A 21264-nucleotide genomic window follows, 5' to 3' on the forward strand; every position below is an offset into this window, starting at 1 on the left:
TGCGTTATGTACAATACAGGGTGTTAAGAAAAAGTTCATCTCCTGTCATGCTGCATGTTGCTTGCCACATTATTTACAATTGTTGTGGAAGAGATGCCAAAGCTTATGTCAATAAATAGCATGGCCACAATGAACGCCTGTGTCCACTCCACTCGCTTGTCTCTGCCTCTTAGCTCTCAATATACATAAAACGGCACCATTGTAGTCTGTTTGCGGCAATGCATGAGTGGGTCGTTCCGCGCATGCGTTAAATTAATTATCGCCCGTTAACGTGACAAATTTGAAAGCCCTAATTTTTATACATTATACATAAATATGTTATTTTAATTCCTCAACAATGTTGAGTGGTTTTAAGCAGGGGTGTAAGTGGGCCAGAACGGTCAGGAACGCAGTTCCGGTATAAGATTCAGGGCCGGAACACAGTTCCGGCATAAGATTCAGGGCCGGAATGCTGTTCTGGTACACGGTGCTTTGATTCCGAAAACATGACGGCAACTGTCAAAACGCTATGTAAAAAAAAAAAAAAATGCTAAACTGCCACACATGCATTACCTCTCCAAGAAGAAAACAATCTACCAACATCAGATTTACATTAGGGCTGTCAAACGATAAAAATTTTTAATCGAGTTAATCACAGCTTAAACATTAATTAATCGTAATTAATCGCAATTAATCGCAATTCAGACCATCTATAAAATATGCCATATTTTTCTGTAAATTATTGTTGGAATGGAAAGATAAGACAAGACGGATATATACACTCAACATACAGTACATAAGTTCTGTATTTGTTTATTATAACAATCAATCAACAAGATGGCATCAACATTATTAACATTCTGTTAAAGCAATCCATGGGTAGAAAGACTTGCAGTTCATAAAAGATAAATGCTAGTACAAGTTATAGAAATTTTGTATTAAAACCCCTCTTAATGTTTTCGTTTTAATAAAATTTGTAAAATTTTCAAACAAAAAATAAACTAGTAGCACGCCATTGGTCATCACCACCAACTCTCATGGTGCTGAAAACCATAAAATCAGTTGCACCCAAGCTCCAGCAGAGGGCGACAAAACTCCAAAAACACAAGTAACAAGTGCACATGACACTATACTGTCATTTTAATCTGTTTGAGCGGGGCATGTGCGTTAATTGCGTCAAATATTTTAACGTGATTAATTAAAAAAAATAATTACCGCCCGCTAAAGTGATAATTTTGATAGTCCTAATTTACATACACAAGTGTTAATAACAAGCATAATAAAGTGCTTGTGTAGCGTAATCCGTTCCCACCGATATTTGTTATTGATTTTATTCCACGGACGGCATGGAGGTTTCTCCAGCTGCTGCAGTTATCTGAGTCTGACGATGGTGAGTCACGTCAATGTGCGAATGCACGCAGCAAAGCAAAACGCCTGGACTCATTTATCCATTCAATTGGCTGACATACTGACATGTGATCAGCAGAAATGGTTAGCTCTGATTGGTTCAAATATGCATGTTTTCTGGAACAGCAAAACAAATGAAATAGGCAATGCAACAGAAAATGGATCAAATCTTTAAGAGCAGGGAAAGAGTTGAGGAGGCTTATTTATCATATTTAGTTTTATTTGCTCTGACAGGGAGGTTCAGAACATCTGAGCTGTCAATGTGCACTTTGGACTTATATTTTTGTCCATTTATGTTAGGCTACTTATTCATTTCCTTATGATTTAAAAAAGTCCATGTTTGCGCGATCTCCAAAATATATTCCATTTCACTCTGCATAATATGTCATTTGTACTTATTTTTCTGAATGTATGTTACTTATATCTTTATTATTTTAAAAAAGTAAATGTTTACATTAACTTCAATTTTAATATACATCCTATGTTCTCAAGTAGTTAAAATTGAGATTTGTCATTTAGTATGTGAGGAAATGAAGGAAAATAAAAATTAGGAGTTGGAGGTTGGGGTTATTGCTGTTTTTGCTTTTTGCTTTTATTTTGCAAATCATTGAAAAAATACAATTTTAAATGAAAATCAGATTTTGTATTTGTTACAGAAATAACTGTGCCAAAACAGTTTTCTTTACATTTCAGTAGTTTTAAGAGGTTTGACCCCCCCACAAAAATGAAAATAAATATATAACTAAATATACAAAAAATTCTGGCTCCGTGGCGACCTTCATGTCAGGGAGTTCCGGCAAGAAATTCTAGCCACTTTCACCCCTGGTTTTAAGACAAATGCTTATTTTTTGCATTCCTGGATTGTTAAGAAATTATTAACAAGTTTGTATTTATTGTGTATTTTAATATAATTTGAGTTATGGTCAAATATTGATATATAAATTTGATAATTAAATCCAGACATTTATTCTGGAAGTTTTCAAACCGTTTCTATAGTAGTTTTTTTAAAACAAAGGTTTGAATGGAACAGCATATCACCTCAACCAATACATATGAAAGTTAGTATAAGTCAATACAGATGTATTTTGCATTGATTATTTAGCCTATCAATTAATTTGGTTCAAATTCATGAGAAATGTAGCCCTGACCCCCATTTACCCGATCTGTTTGGTCTTATTAATGTCCCGTCCCCAGCAAAAAGTGTACATGCAGGTTATGCTGTTATATCGTCTCTACCAATGATGAGACCAAACCTACACCCTTGCATTCACTACTTCATATTTTTAGACAGAGTGCTGAGAAATATTGTGAGCCTAAAACTTCCAAGCATTCTCAAAGACTTGATCCAAAATTCAAGCATTTTCCAAACCTGGAAAACAGGCATTTTCAAGGATTTCAAGGACCCATACGAACCCTGAGGAAAACTGTACTTCCGCTTCATATTTGGATTGTATTCCTGTCTGCAGACTGCGCTGTGGAGGAGGTGGTCAAGTATGGAGACACTTACTACATCCACTTGAACCAAGTGCAAGGTCCAATCAGCTTGGAGTTCAGGTAAACACAAATTGGCTCTTTAATTTTAGATTTTCTGAGTGGAAGTCATTGAAATTCTCTCTCCAGGCCCGGTTCTATCCCGCACGGCAACCGCTCGGACCCCCTGCACGCTACTGAGGCGCCGGCAGCGCTACTCTTCCGCCACACGTTGGTTCTAGCAGACAGTTACGCCGGACGCCTGAGCGTGACTGACAAGACGGTGGCGCTGCACTCGGTCAAGATGGCCGACGAGGGCAGTTTTACCGTGCGCGACCATGAGGGCAAAGTGAGGAGGAGGAACTGTCTTCATGTGCGAGGTGAGAGAAACGCAGAAAAATGTTCAGTCATTTGCCTTCTGCTGTGATCGCTGTCAGACCTCCCAGTCAAATTAGATTGGACATCCATCAATGGCTGCTAATGAGTTAACTATTCGGTTACTAAATATATTCTTTTGGGAGCGCAGAACACCAGGATTTTTTGCACCCCTCCAACGGAGCCAATATGAAGGTGAAACTCTACTTGCACCACGAAGAAGTCAACGTAGCTTACAGGCCCAAATCGGGTCACCGTGACCGAGCAATCCTGGAACGAGGCGTTCTAGTGACGCCGCCGGACCCCCAGCTGGCGTACCGCCTGAGCGTGGAGGGATCCGAGTTGCTGATCAGAAAGGTGCGATTATCCGATGAGGGAGTCTTCAAAATCACCGATCTGGCGGGATTCCCGGTGGCCCACGTCTATGTAGACGTGGTTGGTAAGACAGATTTATTATTCTTTTTAATTTGAAAAGAACATGGAGTGCTTTTTTGGCATGCTGACCATTTGTGTGATTTTGCCTGCAGACTCCAAGATGCCACCGCTGACGGTGGCCATTTTGTCGCTGCTGAGTGTGCTGGCTTTCATGCTGGTGGCGTGCCTGCTGTCCTGCCTCGACAAAGTCCACAAGAGGAATGAGAAGAACAAGAAGCTGCTGCTGCTCGCCCAGCAGGCTGGAAAGGGTGACGGGGAAGCCTTTCGGCAGGTAATGGGCCTTATTGTCGCTGTGGTTTGAGGGAAATTGAGGTCAGATGGCAAGGGTGTGCAAGTTTTGGGACTCGTATGTACCTACAAATTTATCCACATGTATACTTTATATATAAAACCATATACAGGGAAGAAAATACGTCTTTGAACACCCTGCTATTTAGCAAGTTCTCCCACTTATAAATCATGGAGGGGTCTGAAATTTTTATCGTAGGTGAATGTCCACTGTGAGAGAGATAATCTAAAAAGAAAAATCCAGAAATCACAATGCACGAGCTATTTGTGAGATCCAACTGCAAATAAGTATTTGAACACCTGTCTATCAGCTAGAATTCTGACCCTGGAAGACCTATTAGTCTGCCTTTTAAAGGTCCACCTCCACTCCATGTATTATCCTGAATCAGATGCACCTGTTTGAGGTTGATAGCTGCATAAAGAAACACGTCCACCTCCACATGGTAAAGACATGAGAGCTGTCCAAAGACACCAGAGACAAAATTGTACACCTCCACAAGGCTGGAAAGGGCTATGGACCAATTACCAAGCAGCTTTGCGAAAAAAGGTCCACAGTTGGAGCAATCAATAGAAATCGGAAGAAGATAAACATGAAGGTCAATCTCAATTGGAGTGGAGCCCCATGTAAGATATCATCATATGGGGTCTCAATAATCCTTAGAATGGTGAAGAATCAACCCAGAACTCCTCGACAGGAGTTAGTCAATGACCTGAAAAGAACTGGGATCACCGTTTCCAAGGTTACTGTTGGTAATACACTAAGACGTCATGGTTTGAAATCATCCATGGCTTAAACCAGCACATGTCAAGGCCGTCTTAAGTTTGCCTATGACCATTTGGATGATACAGAGGAGTAATGAGAGCAAATTTTGTTGTCAGATGAGACCAAAATAGAAGTTTTTAGTCATAATTCCACTGACCATGTATGAAGGAAAAAGAATGATGAGTACTATCTCAAGAACACCATACATACTGTGAAGCATGGGGGTGGTAGCGTCATGCTTTGGGAATGCTTTTCTGCTCATGGGACAGGACAAGTGCACTGTATTAAAGAGAGGATGACTGGGTTCCTGTATTGTGAGATTTTTGGGAACAACCTCCTTCCTTCAGTGAGAGCATTAAAGATGGGTTGTGGCTGGATCTTCCAACATGAAAATGACCCAAAGCACACAGCCAGGAAAACCAAGGAGTGGCTCCATAAGAAGGTTGTAGCATGGCCTAGTCGGTCCCAGACATAAACCCAATAGAAAACCTTTGGCGGGAGCTCAAACTCCATGTTTCTCAGTGACAGCCCAGAAACCAGACTGATCTAAAGAAAATCTGTGTGGAGGAGTGGGCCAAGGTGCTCTTGCAGTGTCTGCAAACGTGGGTAAAAACTACAGGAAACGTTTGGCCTCTGTAATTGCAAACAAAGGCTACTGTATCAAATATTAACACTCGTTTTCTCAGGTGTTCGAATACTTATTTGCAGCTTTATCACACAAATAAATTGTTAAAAAATCATACATAGTGATTTCTGGATTTTTCTTTTTAAATGATCTCTTTCACACTGGACATGCACATATGATGAAATTTTCTGACGCCTCTATGATTTCTAAGTGGGAGAACTTGCAAAATAGCAGGGTGTTCAAATACTTTTTTTTCTTCACTGCATATACAGCATATATATTTTTTAATGTATATTCGTATTTATACCTTTTTAAAATGTATAGTTTTGTAAAAGGTAAATTGGTGTCATTTTGAAGTAGTGTATATTTTTTTTAAATTATTTTTTTAGTTTATTATTCATGGTTATCAGTAACGATCGAATTATTTAATAATTGAAAAATGTCAATTGTAAAATACATTTGAGTTATTTTAATAATAGAATTATTGTTCATTCCGCGTTTAGATTTTGTAAGATTTATTGTTCTTTATAATGAATCTAGGTATAAATTAATAAATTAATAAGTTTTATGAATACACTTTTTATTTGTTATTTATTAGACATGCATAGTATTTTTTTCATAACAACATTACCTCTCAATTTTAGTTTTATTATTTATGCTGAGCTGAAATATGTTTAAAATAAATAAAATCTTCTACATATGGTAAATTGGTTCTCATTATTCATAATTAAAGTACAACTGAAAAACCAAATTAAGTACTATAAATGCCATCAATGTAAATGTAGCCCTTAAAAAAAAAAAAGAAAAATTTAATAACAAAGTAAAAAAAAAAAAAAAAAAAAAAAAAATATATATATATATATATATATATATATATATATATATATATATATATATATATATATATATATATATATATATATATATATATATATATATATATATATGCAGCTATCAATTATTTTAATCGTCGATTAATCGAGTAACTAGTTAGTTCGAATATGGTAATAGGGAAATCATATAAGGAACATAAAAAATTAAAATACCTGAGCTGAGCCTCATACGGTATTAAACAATAAATAAATAAGAGTACGACAAAAGAACAGTTGGCTAACTTACAAAGCAAACGTCTGCTAGCTTAAATGCTATAAAAAGCCAATTTTTATTTTTTTATTTTTACAACGGTCTTAAGAAATGTTTCAAACACATACTCCCACAAAAAACGGCTAAATATACCTATAAAGTAAATTACGAATGCATTAAAAAAATTAGCTCAGACAAAAACTTATCAGCTTATGTTGGTCTTAACAGTGAGCAGCTAGATTCAGCCATGTGAAATGAGTTATTTCATATTCACTGTTGCCACTAAAGGGCAGTGTACCCACCCAAATCAATCAAATTAAATGCAAACACTTTCAAAACAAACTATTACAACGGCACTTTAATTAAACATGTACTTGAAGCAGCAAAATTTAATTCGAATCTTTTTTCTAATCGAATTACTCGAGTTAATCAATTAATCGTTGCAGCACTATATATATTTATGATGTATTTATTTGAACTCTTTTTATAGAATAACACATTTATAAAAATAGAATAAGATGGCCTTATTTAATCAATATTGTTTGATTCAATTATTTAATGTGACACATAAAACAAATGTATTTTATTTAACCAATATTGTGGATACAAATTTTGAAATTGATATTTCTAGTGGTTAACTCTTTCAGCGCTGCTGACGATGATAGACGTCCTCATGTGGCTCTTTTCGCCCTTTAGCTGTGAACTGAACTGAATTTATCACCAGTAGACGTCAAATCCATTTGAAGTGGGAGGGTGGCAGCAAATGGACGAACCACCCTCCCACTTTAATTGGATCGGACGGTTGGATTACTATTACCTTCTCTGGCAGCTAATGACTTAAAGACGGTCGATAATGTTGTCACTTGTGCCTCTGACTTGAAGGAGCGTCAAGGGAAGGTGTCTTCTCGGTGAGGAAAACTGTCTTCTTGTGGCTTCTTTTTTTTCCTGCTCTCCATCTTAAGTCTGTGAACTTTTCTGGCAAACGAACTCCACGATCAACTGGGTGCCGCGTTTATGTAAATCACGAAAAGCACGCAATTAATGCACCACACACATGAGAAGCTGCCATCTTTACTCTCGAACGGCCACGAGTTGATCCCTGGACTCGTTTGACAAAAAGCCAAAGTGTGACAAAATGTCTATAGGATCCCGACGAGCTTTGTAGCCCGCTCGTTACAAGGAGAACAAAGTAAAACCAAAATAAGATGCATTTCAATGTACTTATGGATATCATTTTGGTTTTTTACTTATTCTGCAAACATTCTCACTTAAGAATCTTCAAATATTCCAATGGTTCTTAACCTGAGTTTGATTGAAACCCAGGGCTTTGTTGAATGTTAACACACACAGTCATAGGCGGAGTTTGACTTTTGTGGGAGGTGGGGCAAAACATGTTGATGATTAACTTACAATATATATACAGTGGTATGAAAAAGGTATCTGAACCTTTTGGAATTTCTCACGATTCTGCATAAAATCACCATCAAATGTGATCTGATCTTTGTCAAAATCACACAGATGAAAAAACAGTGTCTGCTTGAACTAAAAACACCCAAACATTTATAGTTAATTTTTTTTTTAATTTTAATGAGGATAGTTTGCAAACAATGACAGAAGGGGGGAAAATAAGTAAGTGAACCATCACATTTATTATTCTGTGCCCCCCCCCCCTCCACCCCCCTTTGGCAGCATTAACTTCAACCAGATGCTTCCCGTAGCTGCAGATCAGTCTGGCATTTCGATCAGGACTAATCTTGGCCCATTCTGCTCTACAAAACTGGGATGTCTGGCATGAATCACTGTCTTTAGGTCATGCCACAGCATCTCAATGGGGTTCAAGTCTTGACTTTGACTTGGCCACTCCATAACGTGTATTTTGTTCTTCTGAAACCATTATGAAGTTGATTTACTTCTGTGTTTTGGATCAACTGTCTGACAGACGGCCTAAGTTTTTCCTGCAAAACATCCTTATAAACTTCTGAATTCATTCTTTCATTAATAATTGTTAGTTGTCCAGGCCCAGAGGTAGCAAAACAACCCCAAATCATAATGCTTCCTCCACCATGCTTCCTGGTGGGGATGAGGTGTTGATGTTGGTGAGCTCTTCCAGTTTTTCCTCCACACATGACGTTGTGTGTTACTCCCAAACAATTCAACATCACTCCACAAAATATTTTGCCAAAACGTCACTGTAGTGTCCAAGTGCCTTTTTGGGAACATTAAACAAGCCACAATTTTTTTAGACAGCAGTGGCTCCCTCCGTGGAGTCCTCCCATGAACACCATTCTTAGCCATAGTTTTCCTTATAGTTGATGTGTGCACAGAGCTATTGTACTGTGCGAGTAATTTTTGTAAGTCTTTAGCAGACACTCTAGATTTTTTTTTACCTCTCTGAGTATTTTTGCGCTGAATTCTTGGCATCATCTTTGGTGGACGGCCAACAAAATCTCTCCATTTGTAGACAACTTCTCTGACTATCGAATGATGAACATCCAGACTTTTAGAGATGGTTTAGTATCCTTTCCCGGCATTATACAAATGAACAATGCTTGATCGCAGGTCTTTAGACAGCTCTTTTGACCGAGCCACGATGCACATCAGACAATGCTTCTCATCAAGATATTTCTTACCAGGTGTGTGTTTTATAGTGGGCAGGGCAGCTTTAAACCACTCATCAGTGATTGGGCACACACCTGACTTGAATTGTTTGGTAAAAATTTGTTTCAATTGCTCTTTAAGTCTCCTTAGGCACTTACTTATTTTTCCCCCTTCTGTCATTGTTTGCTTGCTATCCTCATTAAATGATGAAAACCTATAAATGTTTGGGTGGTTTTAGTTAAAGCAAACACTGTTTTTACATGGGTGTGATTTTGACAAAGATCCGATCACATTTGATGGTGATTTTATGCAGAAATGTGAGAAATTCCAAAAGGTTCAGATACTTTTTCAAACCACTGCATGTTTTTTAGATGAGTAATGCGAACACCATAGAGAGGAGTGCTTCGGCCACTCGTGTCCCTTTCGTTCCCACCAAAAAATCAGCAGTGAAAAAAACTGATGTGATATCACTTCGGCCTGCTTGCTTGGACAACCTATTCCTTGCAGAGCTGCTGGATTACAAATGTTGCTAGTCATACTATGATTATTGACGTACAATGGTAAGTTTTAATAACTTTATCATGAAAATATAGTTAACACTATTGATTGCATGGTTCATCAGTGATTCTCACGCTTGCATATATTGTTTTTATTGGTATGCTAAGCAAGCACCCTTGACGCGCTAGCTAGCTATATATTTAGACTTTGGGGGAAAAAAATATTTATTGTTAAATTCCGAAGGGTTCGCTATGTGCACATGTGAAACTTGTGGGGTTAGTGACCTTTAGCAAGGTGAAGAACCACTGAAATAGTTGCTTCAGAATCAGAATAAAACATGGTTCTGGTACCTTAGCTACTGCTACTGTAGAAAGGTCACAAGATTTGCTTAATCCCTTTCTTGTCTTCTGCCTCCTTCCTTCCATACTTCTTCACTTCCTTCGTTCTTCCTTTCCTCCTTCTGTCCTTCCTCTTCTCTTCCTTCCTGCACTCCTTCTTTTCCTTCCTTCCCTCCCGCAGTCCTACTTTCCCACATACCTGCTTTCATTTATTTCCTCTTTCTTCAGATCTGGCACCACTATCCTTTCCACCCTTCATTTCACCCTTTCATCCTTAATTTATTCCACATTCCTCCTATCCTTCTGTCCTTGTTTCATTCCTTTATCCATCCTTGTTTCCTTCACTCCCATCCATCCTTCCTTTGCTGCAGCAGCTGAAGCTTGGTCCGTCTATGTTTGTTGTGATGTCACTTCCTGTTTTGTGTATTTGTGTCCAAATCTGTGCATATGTCTATGTGTTGGTCTCCTAGTCTTGTATATACAGTGGTACCTCTACTTACGAAATTAATGTTACAATTAGATTATTGCACAATAAACATAAAATGACTGTTGTACATCATGTAAAAAGAAAAGTGTTTGGTTTTGTGTTTGTTTTCTCCTAGTGTGACTTGTCCCTGTGATTGGCCATTGGTTTCACCTGTAGTACCTGCTCCTAGTGTATCCTCCAATCTGAATCCTCCTGTGCTCACCTGTTCCTTTTTGTGTCGTTACCCCTTGTCTGTGTGTGTGTATATAAACTCCTGGTTTCTTTTCACTCCTTGTTGCGTCATTGTCAATGTTGAAATCAAGTCCTGTCCAAGCCCTCGTGTACCCGGCCCTCCGATTAAGTAAGTTTTGTTTGAACATTGCCTTTTTGATCCCTAGTCCTTTTGGTTGTACTTTGTGATTTTGTTAGTTATTATTAAAACGTTTTTTTGAGTTCACTTCACTGCCACCTGCCTTGCTGTGTTTTTTGTTTCCTTGCTTTTGGGTCCACACCACCTGCCTGCCCTTGTCCCTGACAGAAAGTAAATAATAAAAGGTAATATACGCATGTAAAGATGTCCGTACACGAGGGCGAATGAAGAGGACGCTGGATTACACACATACACATAAAGTAGTGGTCCCTCTTAGCCAATTGGATGCCAGGAAGATGCTAGGCAATAGCCACTGGCAGAGCAGATATAAATATGTTATGTTCAGTAAACTCTGAGAGCTGCAAGTAGCAGTCCATACTGTATTTTTGCCTTTCGTATCCTGAAATTCTTTCGTAACAAGAGGCGATACTTTCCTGTTGAGGTGTGTTGTAACCCGAAAATTCTGTATGTAGAGACGTTCATAAGTAGAGGTACCACTGTATTGTGCTTTCGTAAAGCTGTAAATAATAGAAGCTGGTCTCTCTTTTGCGGGTGAATCTGGAACGTATCCCAAGTGATAAACAAGAGTTCACCGTTTGTGAGTGTGTACAAGTCCATGTGTGATCATTTTGGCGTTTTTTTGTTTTGTTTTTTTGGACAGGACGCTGGTGGTCTCTCAGGGCATAAGCCAAAAGACTACCACGACTGCGTCTCTGTCCTGTGCAACGCTGGTCCCCTCCTGCTTCCTGTGTTGCACCGTCCCACCACTCCAAAAGCGTTTCCGACAGTGTTATTAGTTGTGTTTTGACACCTTTACGTGTGTGTGTGGTGTGCAGGTGGTCCACGAGGCGTACAGCAGGTTTACCGAAGAATCGCTTACACAGTCCGTGTGCGAAAAACCCACTGAAGACACTGAAGTCACCATCAAGGTTTGTGTGATGACAAATGTGGGAAAAAAAGTTATTTTAAATTGGTTATATCAACCATGATGACACAATTTTGACACAGCACTTCCACTTGTGTCTGCACGCAGAAGAACGAATCTATAAATAATCATGGTGGATTGTGTTCATAAATTAATGATGCGTTTTTTTTTCACTGACCTCAATTTGGACCACTTCCTATTCTGTGAATGGCTCCCACTTATTCCTTCTACAGCCCACCATATTATTTCTTACCTTTCTTCCACTTTTATTATAACCTCCACCATGCAGGGACCGATAGAGGAGCAGGTGGGCACATGAAGAATTTAACACACTTTACAACAACATAATTTACAGTTTAACCAGCTTTATAGTATAATTGACTGCGACCGCGACAGACCTTAATTGGGAGGAGGTAATAGTGAAAAGAAAAAAAATTAATGGTATAATGTTCTTCACCCAGCTGATGAGGGATTCACTGCCTTTAGCAGCCTCATCTAGCTCCTTTTTTTTTTTTTTTTTTTTTAAATGCCTTAACCGCCTTTCCTTACGAGGCATGTCTACATAATAAAATATATACCTTAAATTAAAAAAATCAGATTCCCTGGTGGCTTTTATTTTTAAAGCTTTCTTAATTTCTTTCTCTCTCAATAACGTTGTGAAGAGAGTGAGAAAAGACAGAACACTTAACAAGGGTGGCTAGCGGGAACAATACAAAAATATAAATTTGACTACAAAATACATAGAAATTGAAATACCAAATCATCACATTAAGATTCATACAATAACCAGAATAACAGAAAATGAAATAAAGGGACTAGGGGTGCAGCTATTTATTATTTTAGTCATAGATTAATCTATCATCTAGTTTATTTAAATAATCGAGTATTCGGATTATGAACATTTACTGTGTTGCAGAATCAGTTAGGCTTATTAAGATTTATTCATGTAAAAATAAATTAAAATACCTGAGTTTAACCTCAAACGGTATAATAAAAAAAAAAATTAATGAATGAGAACCCATAGACTTCGTAATGATATTGACGGGACGCGGGGCCGATTAACTCATTTGCTCCCAAACGTATAAATAAATTCTATTTTTAATTGCGTCAGTGTCCCAAAAACGTATGTATACGTCTTTTGTGGGTTTTTTAGGCATCTATCTAATCTATCTAAAATATAGTGCATAAAACTCAAAACCCATTTTAAAGCAATAAAACTGGCCACTGGAGGTCAGTAGCGCATTTGGTAAGAGCTCATCTCGGGCCAAGAAGGGAAGTGAAGAAAAATAGTCGGGAAACGGAAGTTGGAGGGATCATGTGAAGAGGCGTGAGAATTTGAGAAAAATGCACAGAACGATCGGGAAAAAAAGGCAAACGACACTGGAGCAGTGTTTTGAAAAGAAAACGAAACCATCGTCAAAGAAGGATTAAAAAAAAAAAAAAAATCTATCTTTATGTGGCAGACGGTGACGTCCACAACAGCGAATTTGTTCCACACGCGTTCTGCGGAGCTCTCGTTGCGTTACTCCTTAGCCCGGGGTTGAAACCAACGATGAAGATGATGAAAAAAGTGAGACCGATCTTGATCCAGACTCATCAGATTAGCCACGGGAGCAGCCGAGAGCCTTTCCCGTTGTTATGTGAAATCTCCACAATAAACCTAGTGTAAAAATTTTCACTATTTGCTCAAAGTTTATAAGGGTAACACTGTTCGTTTCCAACCACCAGATGTCTTCGGACTTCTTACCACACACCCAGGTCAAAGAGGAAGAGCGCGTTGTGGTGGGAGGTTACACGCCGGGTTAGCAGCACACAGACAGTTTTTTTTTTTTTTTTTTTTTTTTTTAAAGGTGTTTTTGGTGTTCAAGTAAGGTACTTGGTGTCGTGCCTGCACAGTCGGCCAGCATACACATACGCACAAAAAAAAAACATTCAAAAGGCGCACTTTGGGCATGTAGGGCAGGTGCTCAAGCACCCCCCACACACCCATCAACACGTGCCAGTTGTTAATGTTAACTAATTGGCTGCCATTGGCGGCTGTAGACATCCAGTTGATTCCAAAATCGATTGAATGTCTATCAATGTCAATGGCAGCCGGTGGGTTCACATCTACTGTTTTATATTGACTAGAATAGAGAACAATTTTTTATCCAAATTTCTTCCTCAGGGCCTGGAAGTGTCCAAACCAGGCGGGTATCAGGCACTCACGTCAGACGCCAACTTCCTGGAGATGAGTGACTCCGGGATGGACTCCGGCCTCCCGCTGGACAGCGACACGGAAGCCGCCATGACCTGCGCTTCCCACAAGCCCCTCCTTGACGGTCGCTTTCCGAGTCCCACGCCCGAGCACGACTGTGAGGCCATGCCGGTGCCGGACAGGGACGCCCATTGCCTTTCCGATCCACCCGCTGGCGATGAGACTGCGGCTGAGGATGGAGAATTGAAGGAGGACGTGACGCAGAGCACCTGAGAGCTGTCATTGCCAGAATTCACATCTTTACGGGAAGCACAATCCCAAATTAGGACATCAGTGTCAATTAAAAGGATTCTCAAACATTTCAGGGCCAGGTACCCTTTACATGTGAATATATTTTTCCAGTATTTTCTTCATGTTCCAAATGCTAGTTAAAAATAATACTTTTTAGATTTTTTTTAAAAAACATTAAATAATCATCCCATTTCTAGGAGCAATATAATTTTAATCGTGATTAATAAGTAAGTTGAGAAGAATCACATTCTGTAAAAAGATTAATTGAAAAGTAATAATTAATACTTTTATTTTAAATGTCCTGCTATCATGAAGAAATAATAATCTATATTGACTATAATTTTATGAGAGACCAAACACAAACAGTCTACATTGTAGTCATAACTAGAGTTGTCCAATAATGACATTTTAACCAATATTCCGATGTTGTTCAGTTCTAAAAATCCGATACTGATATAAAATCGATACCGATATACAGTACAGCCCAAAAGTTTGGACACACCTCATTCATTGTAACACAAATGAAGGTCCCGACTCCATTGATAAAGCAATAAATTCCACTAATCAACCCTGAAAAGGCATACCTGTGAAGTCAAAAAACAGTTATAGTTATTCCACCTTTTTTGCTAAGTACATAATCCCACACGTGTTCATTCATAGTTTTATTACCATCAGTGAGAATTTACAATGTAAATAGTCATGTAAATAGAGAATACGCACGAATGAGAAGGTGTGTCCAAACTTTTAGCTTGTACTATATGCGGTCCTGGACTTAACAAATGATGACCAGTGTTGTTAAACTTACTTTAAAAAAGTAATTAGTAACATTTGCAAATGACTTCTCCCAAAAAGTAATTGAGTTAGTAACAACTCAGTTACCTCATTGAAAGAGTAATTAGCTTGTTACCTTATTGAAAGAGTAATTAGCTACTCAGCAAAGTAGCTGACATTACTTTTCATCTTCAACACGTTATTACATTTTACATTCCATTACATCTTTCACATACGTTCATATTAACTGATTGAAGAATAAAAACACTATATACATTATTTTAGAACATTTGCTATTTATTTGGATTAACTAATTCTGCCTGTTAAGAAAACACAAATGGTAACTGATCATTAACCAATGCAAATCTCTGAAACTGTATGTCAGGCCATAGACCCCGCTATCAGTTGATAGGACACGGGGCTCGGGGCCGATCCGTTGGGGGCCTATTTTCAAAAACTAAAAATTCAAATATTTTCAAAACCAAGACTGCTAGCGTCCTAAAACCAAGACAGACACCTCCCTTCTGCATATACAGTATAAGTCTCCATGAGCAGCGATGTCAAAAAAAAATTCAAAGTCGGTCCCTAATAAAATCCCGATTATTTTTTTTGTACAACTAAACTTAAAATTGCTATAAAATTCTCAAATTTTACGCTACATACAAAAAAAAAATCACCAAATGCAGAGGTAATGACCTACATTTTCAGGATCAATAGCAATATTTAACATGTCGTATAAGTTTGCTCAAAATGGCAACTGACATTTTTTTTTAAAAAATTGCAAGTGCAAGTTTTCATCAGCTAATAAATCGCCTAATTTTCACATCAAAAACTTAATCTTGAGGAAAGCATGCAGAATCATCTTAATTTTACTCAACAAAAGCAAAGTTTGCATTTTTCGATATACAATCACAACTTATTTAGGTTGAATTCCACTTTTGGGTAGAGATACAAAATCCAAAATTGCGGCCGTCACGAAACAAAAACAAAAATTCTTGCAAATAAATGCTTAAATCGCGGAATTTCTGTAGATATGAACGTAAAACAGTCTAGACTCTTGGTTAAAAGCAGAAACACCAGGCAGTTATCATTCATTTTACGTAAATATTTCAAGCTAAATTAAAAGGCTTATTTTTTTTTGTTTATTTCATTCTATTCTCAACGTTTCAAAGTGCATGCATGGTGTAAAAAATATAATAATTACCTTGAACCCTCAACCAAATCACTCTTGAGATACTCCTGCCTACTTGTATGAAGTAAAAACGTCGTCCTATTTCCACCTAAATCCGGAGTTAGAATGCAGCGTGTATTTGAGTTTATCACAGTGAATAGTGAAAGCCACCTCAACGCTCTATGGGTCGGCCTCCTACGGGATGGTGTGGTGCAAAGTCTGGAGGAGTTGTCTTGTCAACTGATGGTGGAGTCAAGGGTTAGGCCTACTGCACAATAAACAGAACCCTATCGTTAAATATTCCATGAAGTAACAACATTAAATATGGAAAATAATACAAGTTTGACAACGCTACCTTTGAAATTCCCTGGCCCGTCGCCATTATCGCTGTCTTGTTGTGTTTGCCAGTGCGTGCAGTGAAGCACAACATGATCTGCCCACCTAGCCAATCATCATGGCGTTTGCAACAGCATCTCCTAGGCAGCTGATGTGTGACAAAATCAGACAGGTCCCACTTCATTCAACCAATTTGTAGTAACATGCCCCTCCACATCCTCAGTAACGGTAATACTGTTGCAAAGATGGGAAAAGTAATTAATTAGATTCCTCACAACTGAAAAAAATAACGATGTTAGAAATGCTGTTTCACTCTTAACGCCATTAGTAACAACACTGACGATGGGTAATTGTATTGTGAAGCCCAGTTCAAATGGTCCGCTCACTTAACAAATCCCAAGCATCTTAGCTTGGAGACATCTTATGGTCAATAAGCATAACTGCTCTGCTAAGCTGTGACCAGCCCGTGTGCAAAGGCAGAACTACTTTCACTTTGAAGGCAACTTGCATTTTGGCCCAAAACCGATGTCGACATTGTCCGATATCATTTTAAAATGCTTTTATCGACTGATATTATCGGACAACTCTAGTAATAACAATAAAATGGAAAACAGCAGCCTAAATAGGCGTTTGTTAACAAAACATATTAAGAGTTAACTATAACCTAAGCAACAAAACATCACTTGTTTACAAAACTCTCCATTTCATTTTGCCAAATCACTCCAAAATCCATTTAAGTCTTCATTTTCATTGTCATTTATAGCCAAACTATGAAGAAAGTGCTACTTATAATCTGAAAAAAAAGGTATAAAAACTACCTTGATTTTGTCCAAGATTGATAGCTGATGGAACTAACGGCTCTTGTAGCAACCGCTCTTCATAAGCACTTTTTGCATGCCCTACTTCCTACTCTACCTGGGACCCCAGTATGAGAACCATTAGACTTTGCACTTACGGTAGAGCACAATAACAACAATAGCGCAATGTCAGAAGAAAAACAAAACAGCCGTGTGCATGCCTTCCACAAGCACTTCAAACAGTCCAATCAATGCATGTGAGCCAAAAACAAAAGAGCTTCCACTTAGGTCTTCTTCTCTGGGAACTTGCGGAAAATAACTCTAAAATAGAGAGTGACGAGCAGAACTGAGATGACAGATGTACATACGCCAGCTTCTTGGATTTACAGGTGTAAGGGAAGGTCAAACGTTCACATTTTCCCTGAGCAAAGTGGAAGAACACCAAAGACAAAGTAATGCAATTTGTTCAACTGTTCAGCTCCCCAAAAAATGCAGCAGGGATCACATTCACAGATTGGATAAGTATATTAGCACAATGTTTTTAAGAAAAGGACTCACTCACAATGAAGTAGCAGCTGATGTAAATACATATTTAATCGTATATTAACTGACGCTGAATTAATGATTTTTCAATGGCATGTTTCTTAAATATATACACACTTATATATGTGTAAAAAGCTTGAGCTCAACTAATATAAGCAATATTTCTGATGAGTAACATTGGTAATATGTTAGTTTATCTGATTTCTACGTTTGCCGTCAACACCGCCGCCATATTGGACGGGGCAGGTCTTGACTAATATGCATGATTGCAATGCCTTGTGACACTTTACGCTCACGTTTTTCTTACCTAGATATTATATATTTATCAGACCTATGTTACTTTCAGGCATAAGCACATTTTTATTCATTATGAGCATATTTGCGCATGCACTTGTTGGAGAAGTAGTAAAACGAGTACAGGTTTCATGAAATATTGTCATTTTTTTCACATATATCTTGTCTTGATTCACCACAAGGACCTGAAATGAGCTTGTGCTTAATATGTAATAAGAGTCTAAATGGATGTACACAATGTTCAGGTGTCACAGTTCACATCTGTGTTTACAATATGCTGGATTGCTTTGTGTGCATGCGACGGGAAGAAACGTGGATGACTATTTCATACTGTTTTGTATTTGTTTTCACTCGACCGGTTTGTTGTACAGCCACGAACAAACACTCCATTGTCAGCTTGAAGAATCATTCCGCATTTCTACACTCAGTATGACTTTTTGCATCCTGCCCAGAGTTTTGTAGTGTTATCTTTTCTGTAATGAATGAGTAATTCTGAATAAATGCATTTTCAATACACCATTGATGCTATTTTTGTCTTTCTGCAAGTTTTTGAAACAGCAGGTAGCTACAGTTAAAGTGCGTACGACAGGAGAAAAAAAGTCTTAAATAGGATTAGAATTGGAATCATATTTTGAGACGATTCGACTATATACAACAATTTAGCAGAGCGCAGATGACGAGAAATTAATCTTTTAATCTGCCGGTTAGCTACGCCTACCATTATAGGGCTCTAGCGTCCCCAACAGGTGGATGACTTCAGCGGAGTCACGATTTCATCTGATTTGGTGTGCAGCCCATTGAGGCGGAATTATTCAAAACAAGGAAAACGCGACGAAGAGAGCCGCAAAATGTCATTGTTTCAGTCTCTGTACTCCAATATTTTTACGGGATATTCTTTTTATCCAAGTATTTTCCCCAATAGCTAAATAAATGGCTTGAGAAGGACCAGTCAGCCCGTTGAGGGGGAATTATTCAGAACGAGGAAAACGTAACGAAGAGAGCCGCAAAATGTCATTGTTTCAGTCTCTCTACTCCAATATTTTTACAGAATATTATTTTTATCCAAGTATTTTTTTCCCCAATAGCTAAATAAATGGCATGGTCATGACAAATAACAGTCTTGTGCTGAATGGAATATGAAATAATAAGAATGCATTTATTCAAGACGACATGGTAAAATTACTCCATAATGGTCAAAACTGTCGACTTCACCTTTACTGTCGCACCTCCCGAATGATATTTTATGCTGCCTAAATCGGGCTTATGTCATTTCCCTTTCCTGGCTTCGGAGAATGTAAACAAACCAAGAGGCGTGACAGCTAGCCGACATGCTAACCCAAACCGAGTGATGTTTCAAAGTCTTCGAAGTGGAAAAATACACATAACTAGCCCAGATCATTTCACATGACGACTGGGTTGTCAATTGTCTTTGTTGATCGGCAAACCGCCCGGCGGAGAGCAATTTACAGCTCGTTCCCCTGCTACTACGGACAGGAGGGCTCGCCTGGGAAGCAGCTGGACAATGACCGCTGAACAAATCGGCCGACGTCGGAGGAGGGTGTAGCTGCCAAATGATCAACACGAATATGGCTAAATAATGCTTTACTACACGGCGAAGTCGTAAACAGCGAGAGACTCAGTGGAGGAGAGCTTCTGCAGTTGTTCATGCCCATCCATGATCAAAAGTAAGTAGTCCTTTAGTTAAAGAAAGTTTGTAGTGTTTACTTTGTAACCGCTGTATTCACGGCTATTTTTAAACACAAAGTTGCAATTTCTGATCGGTCGGAAAATTTGACAGAACACCGGGCACATGAAGAGGGGAATAAGCCGAGTTTAGTGCTCTCCCGGCGGGGGGATGTCCGACAAGCTGCCGGTCGTCGGCCGAGGGGACAAGGAGCATGTCAGCCACAAAATGCAAGCCGCCTACATATCAAAATGATCCCAGTATTTGACATAATACAAAACATGATGTTTACTCACTTCCTCTTAAGTCCCATGGTCCCACAGTAGTAGGGCTTGTTCTGGCCAATATCCACCGGTGAATGGGAACCTTTTGAAACCCCAAAAAGGCGCACACGCCTCTCCCTCGTACAGCAAGAATTTTCTGCAGCCGTTTGGCTAACATGATGCGAAAAATAAACATATTAATCCGCAAAACCAGCTGAATCCTTAGTCCTTCTCATACAACAGTACGGCTATATAGTGAAGAGGACTCCTTCCTCCATACACGTCACAGCGCCCTCTTTCCCAACTCGAGACTGTTGCTGGAAGTCACTCATTTTCATGGCGCGGGATTCAAAAAACTAAATAAATATAGCGATCGCTTCCACACACATCCAAGCGGTCCATTTTATTCAGTAGCATAAAATACCGCTTGTATTATTAAATAAACATGCTTTTTCGTGTTACGGGCACTTAAATCAATAGTGCATATGAGTGTTTTTCAACCAATGTGCCGTGAGAAATCATCAGGTGTGCCGCGAGAAATTATCCAATGTCGCTTTTTTTTTTTTCTTTCGACGTCATCGGGCGGAATTGCAGTAGGAAGGAAGGAGTAGGTAGAAAGTTCTTGGTTATGTGTATTGCTCATGTCGCGTTCAAGAACTGCAATGTCTAGCCATAAGCCACCTTGCTGTCCGCGACAGTGTGGACCCCAGCACGTCTATTGTAAATCCTTTGATTAGATTCATCAAGTGTCGATATACTGTACATGAAAGTGTTCTTTCCATTTTATCCATATGTGATGACGGTCAATCCTTCAACTGTGTTTTATTCCAACACACTGTCGAGGAACGCAAGGTGGCTGATGGCAAGCAATCCGAGCAGTTCTTGAAAGCTATCCAACAGCGCCATGGTGCCAAGCAAGCTTAAACGTCATCATCAAATGAAACACCCGTTGCTTCAAAACAAGTCGATGCACTATTTTGTTTGTCTTTATGAATACATAGAGAAACAGGCAACTCTTTTGAGAAAAACTGCAAAGTTAAATGCGAAAGCTCTCAAAGCCAGTTAACTTGTTGCTGAAATTGTTGCTAAATCCAAGAAGTCCCACATTGTTGCAGAGATATTAATACTATCTGCCTGCAAAGCCATTGTCAGCGAGATGCTCGGCCCTGATGCGGTTAAAGGCATTGCTAAAGTCCCCCTGTCTGATTATTTTTAGCTTTATAAGCCTAACTGCCCCCCCCCCCAAAAAAAAAAGTAAAAACAGACTGAGAGTCGTTGAGGAAGATTCGTGTCAGGA

The 21264-nt window shown here is 38.7% G+C and overlaps 1 protein-coding gene across 1 annotated transcript in view; it reads left to right on the forward strand.

The window, feature by feature from the left end:
* LOC130910996 (uncharacterized) overlaps window positions 1-15647 on the forward strand; it is a 30410-nt gene extending 14763 nt beyond the window's left edge. The window contains exons 5-10 of the mRNA XM_057828698.1: window positions 2853-2940; window positions 3007-3236; window positions 3383-3670; window positions 3759-3937; window positions 11532-11624; window positions 13788-15647. Coding sequence (XP_057684681.1) covers window positions 2853-2940; window positions 3007-3236; window positions 3383-3670; window positions 3759-3937; window positions 11532-11624; window positions 13788-14090 — 1181 coding nt within the window. The 3' untranslated portion in view covers window positions 14091-15647. The remainder of the gene's footprint in view (window positions 1-2852; window positions 2941-3006; window positions 3237-3382; window positions 3671-3758; window positions 3938-11531; window positions 11625-13787) is intronic.
* The last annotated feature ends 5617 nt before the right edge of the window (window positions 15648-21264 follow it).

This window comes from Corythoichthys intestinalis, chromosome 22, assembly GCF_030265065.1.
Source record: "Corythoichthys intestinalis isolate RoL2023-P3 chromosome 22, ASM3026506v1, whole genome shotgun sequence".
NCBI lineage: Eukaryota > Metazoa > Chordata > Actinopteri > Syngnathiformes > Syngnathidae > Corythoichthys > Corythoichthys intestinalis.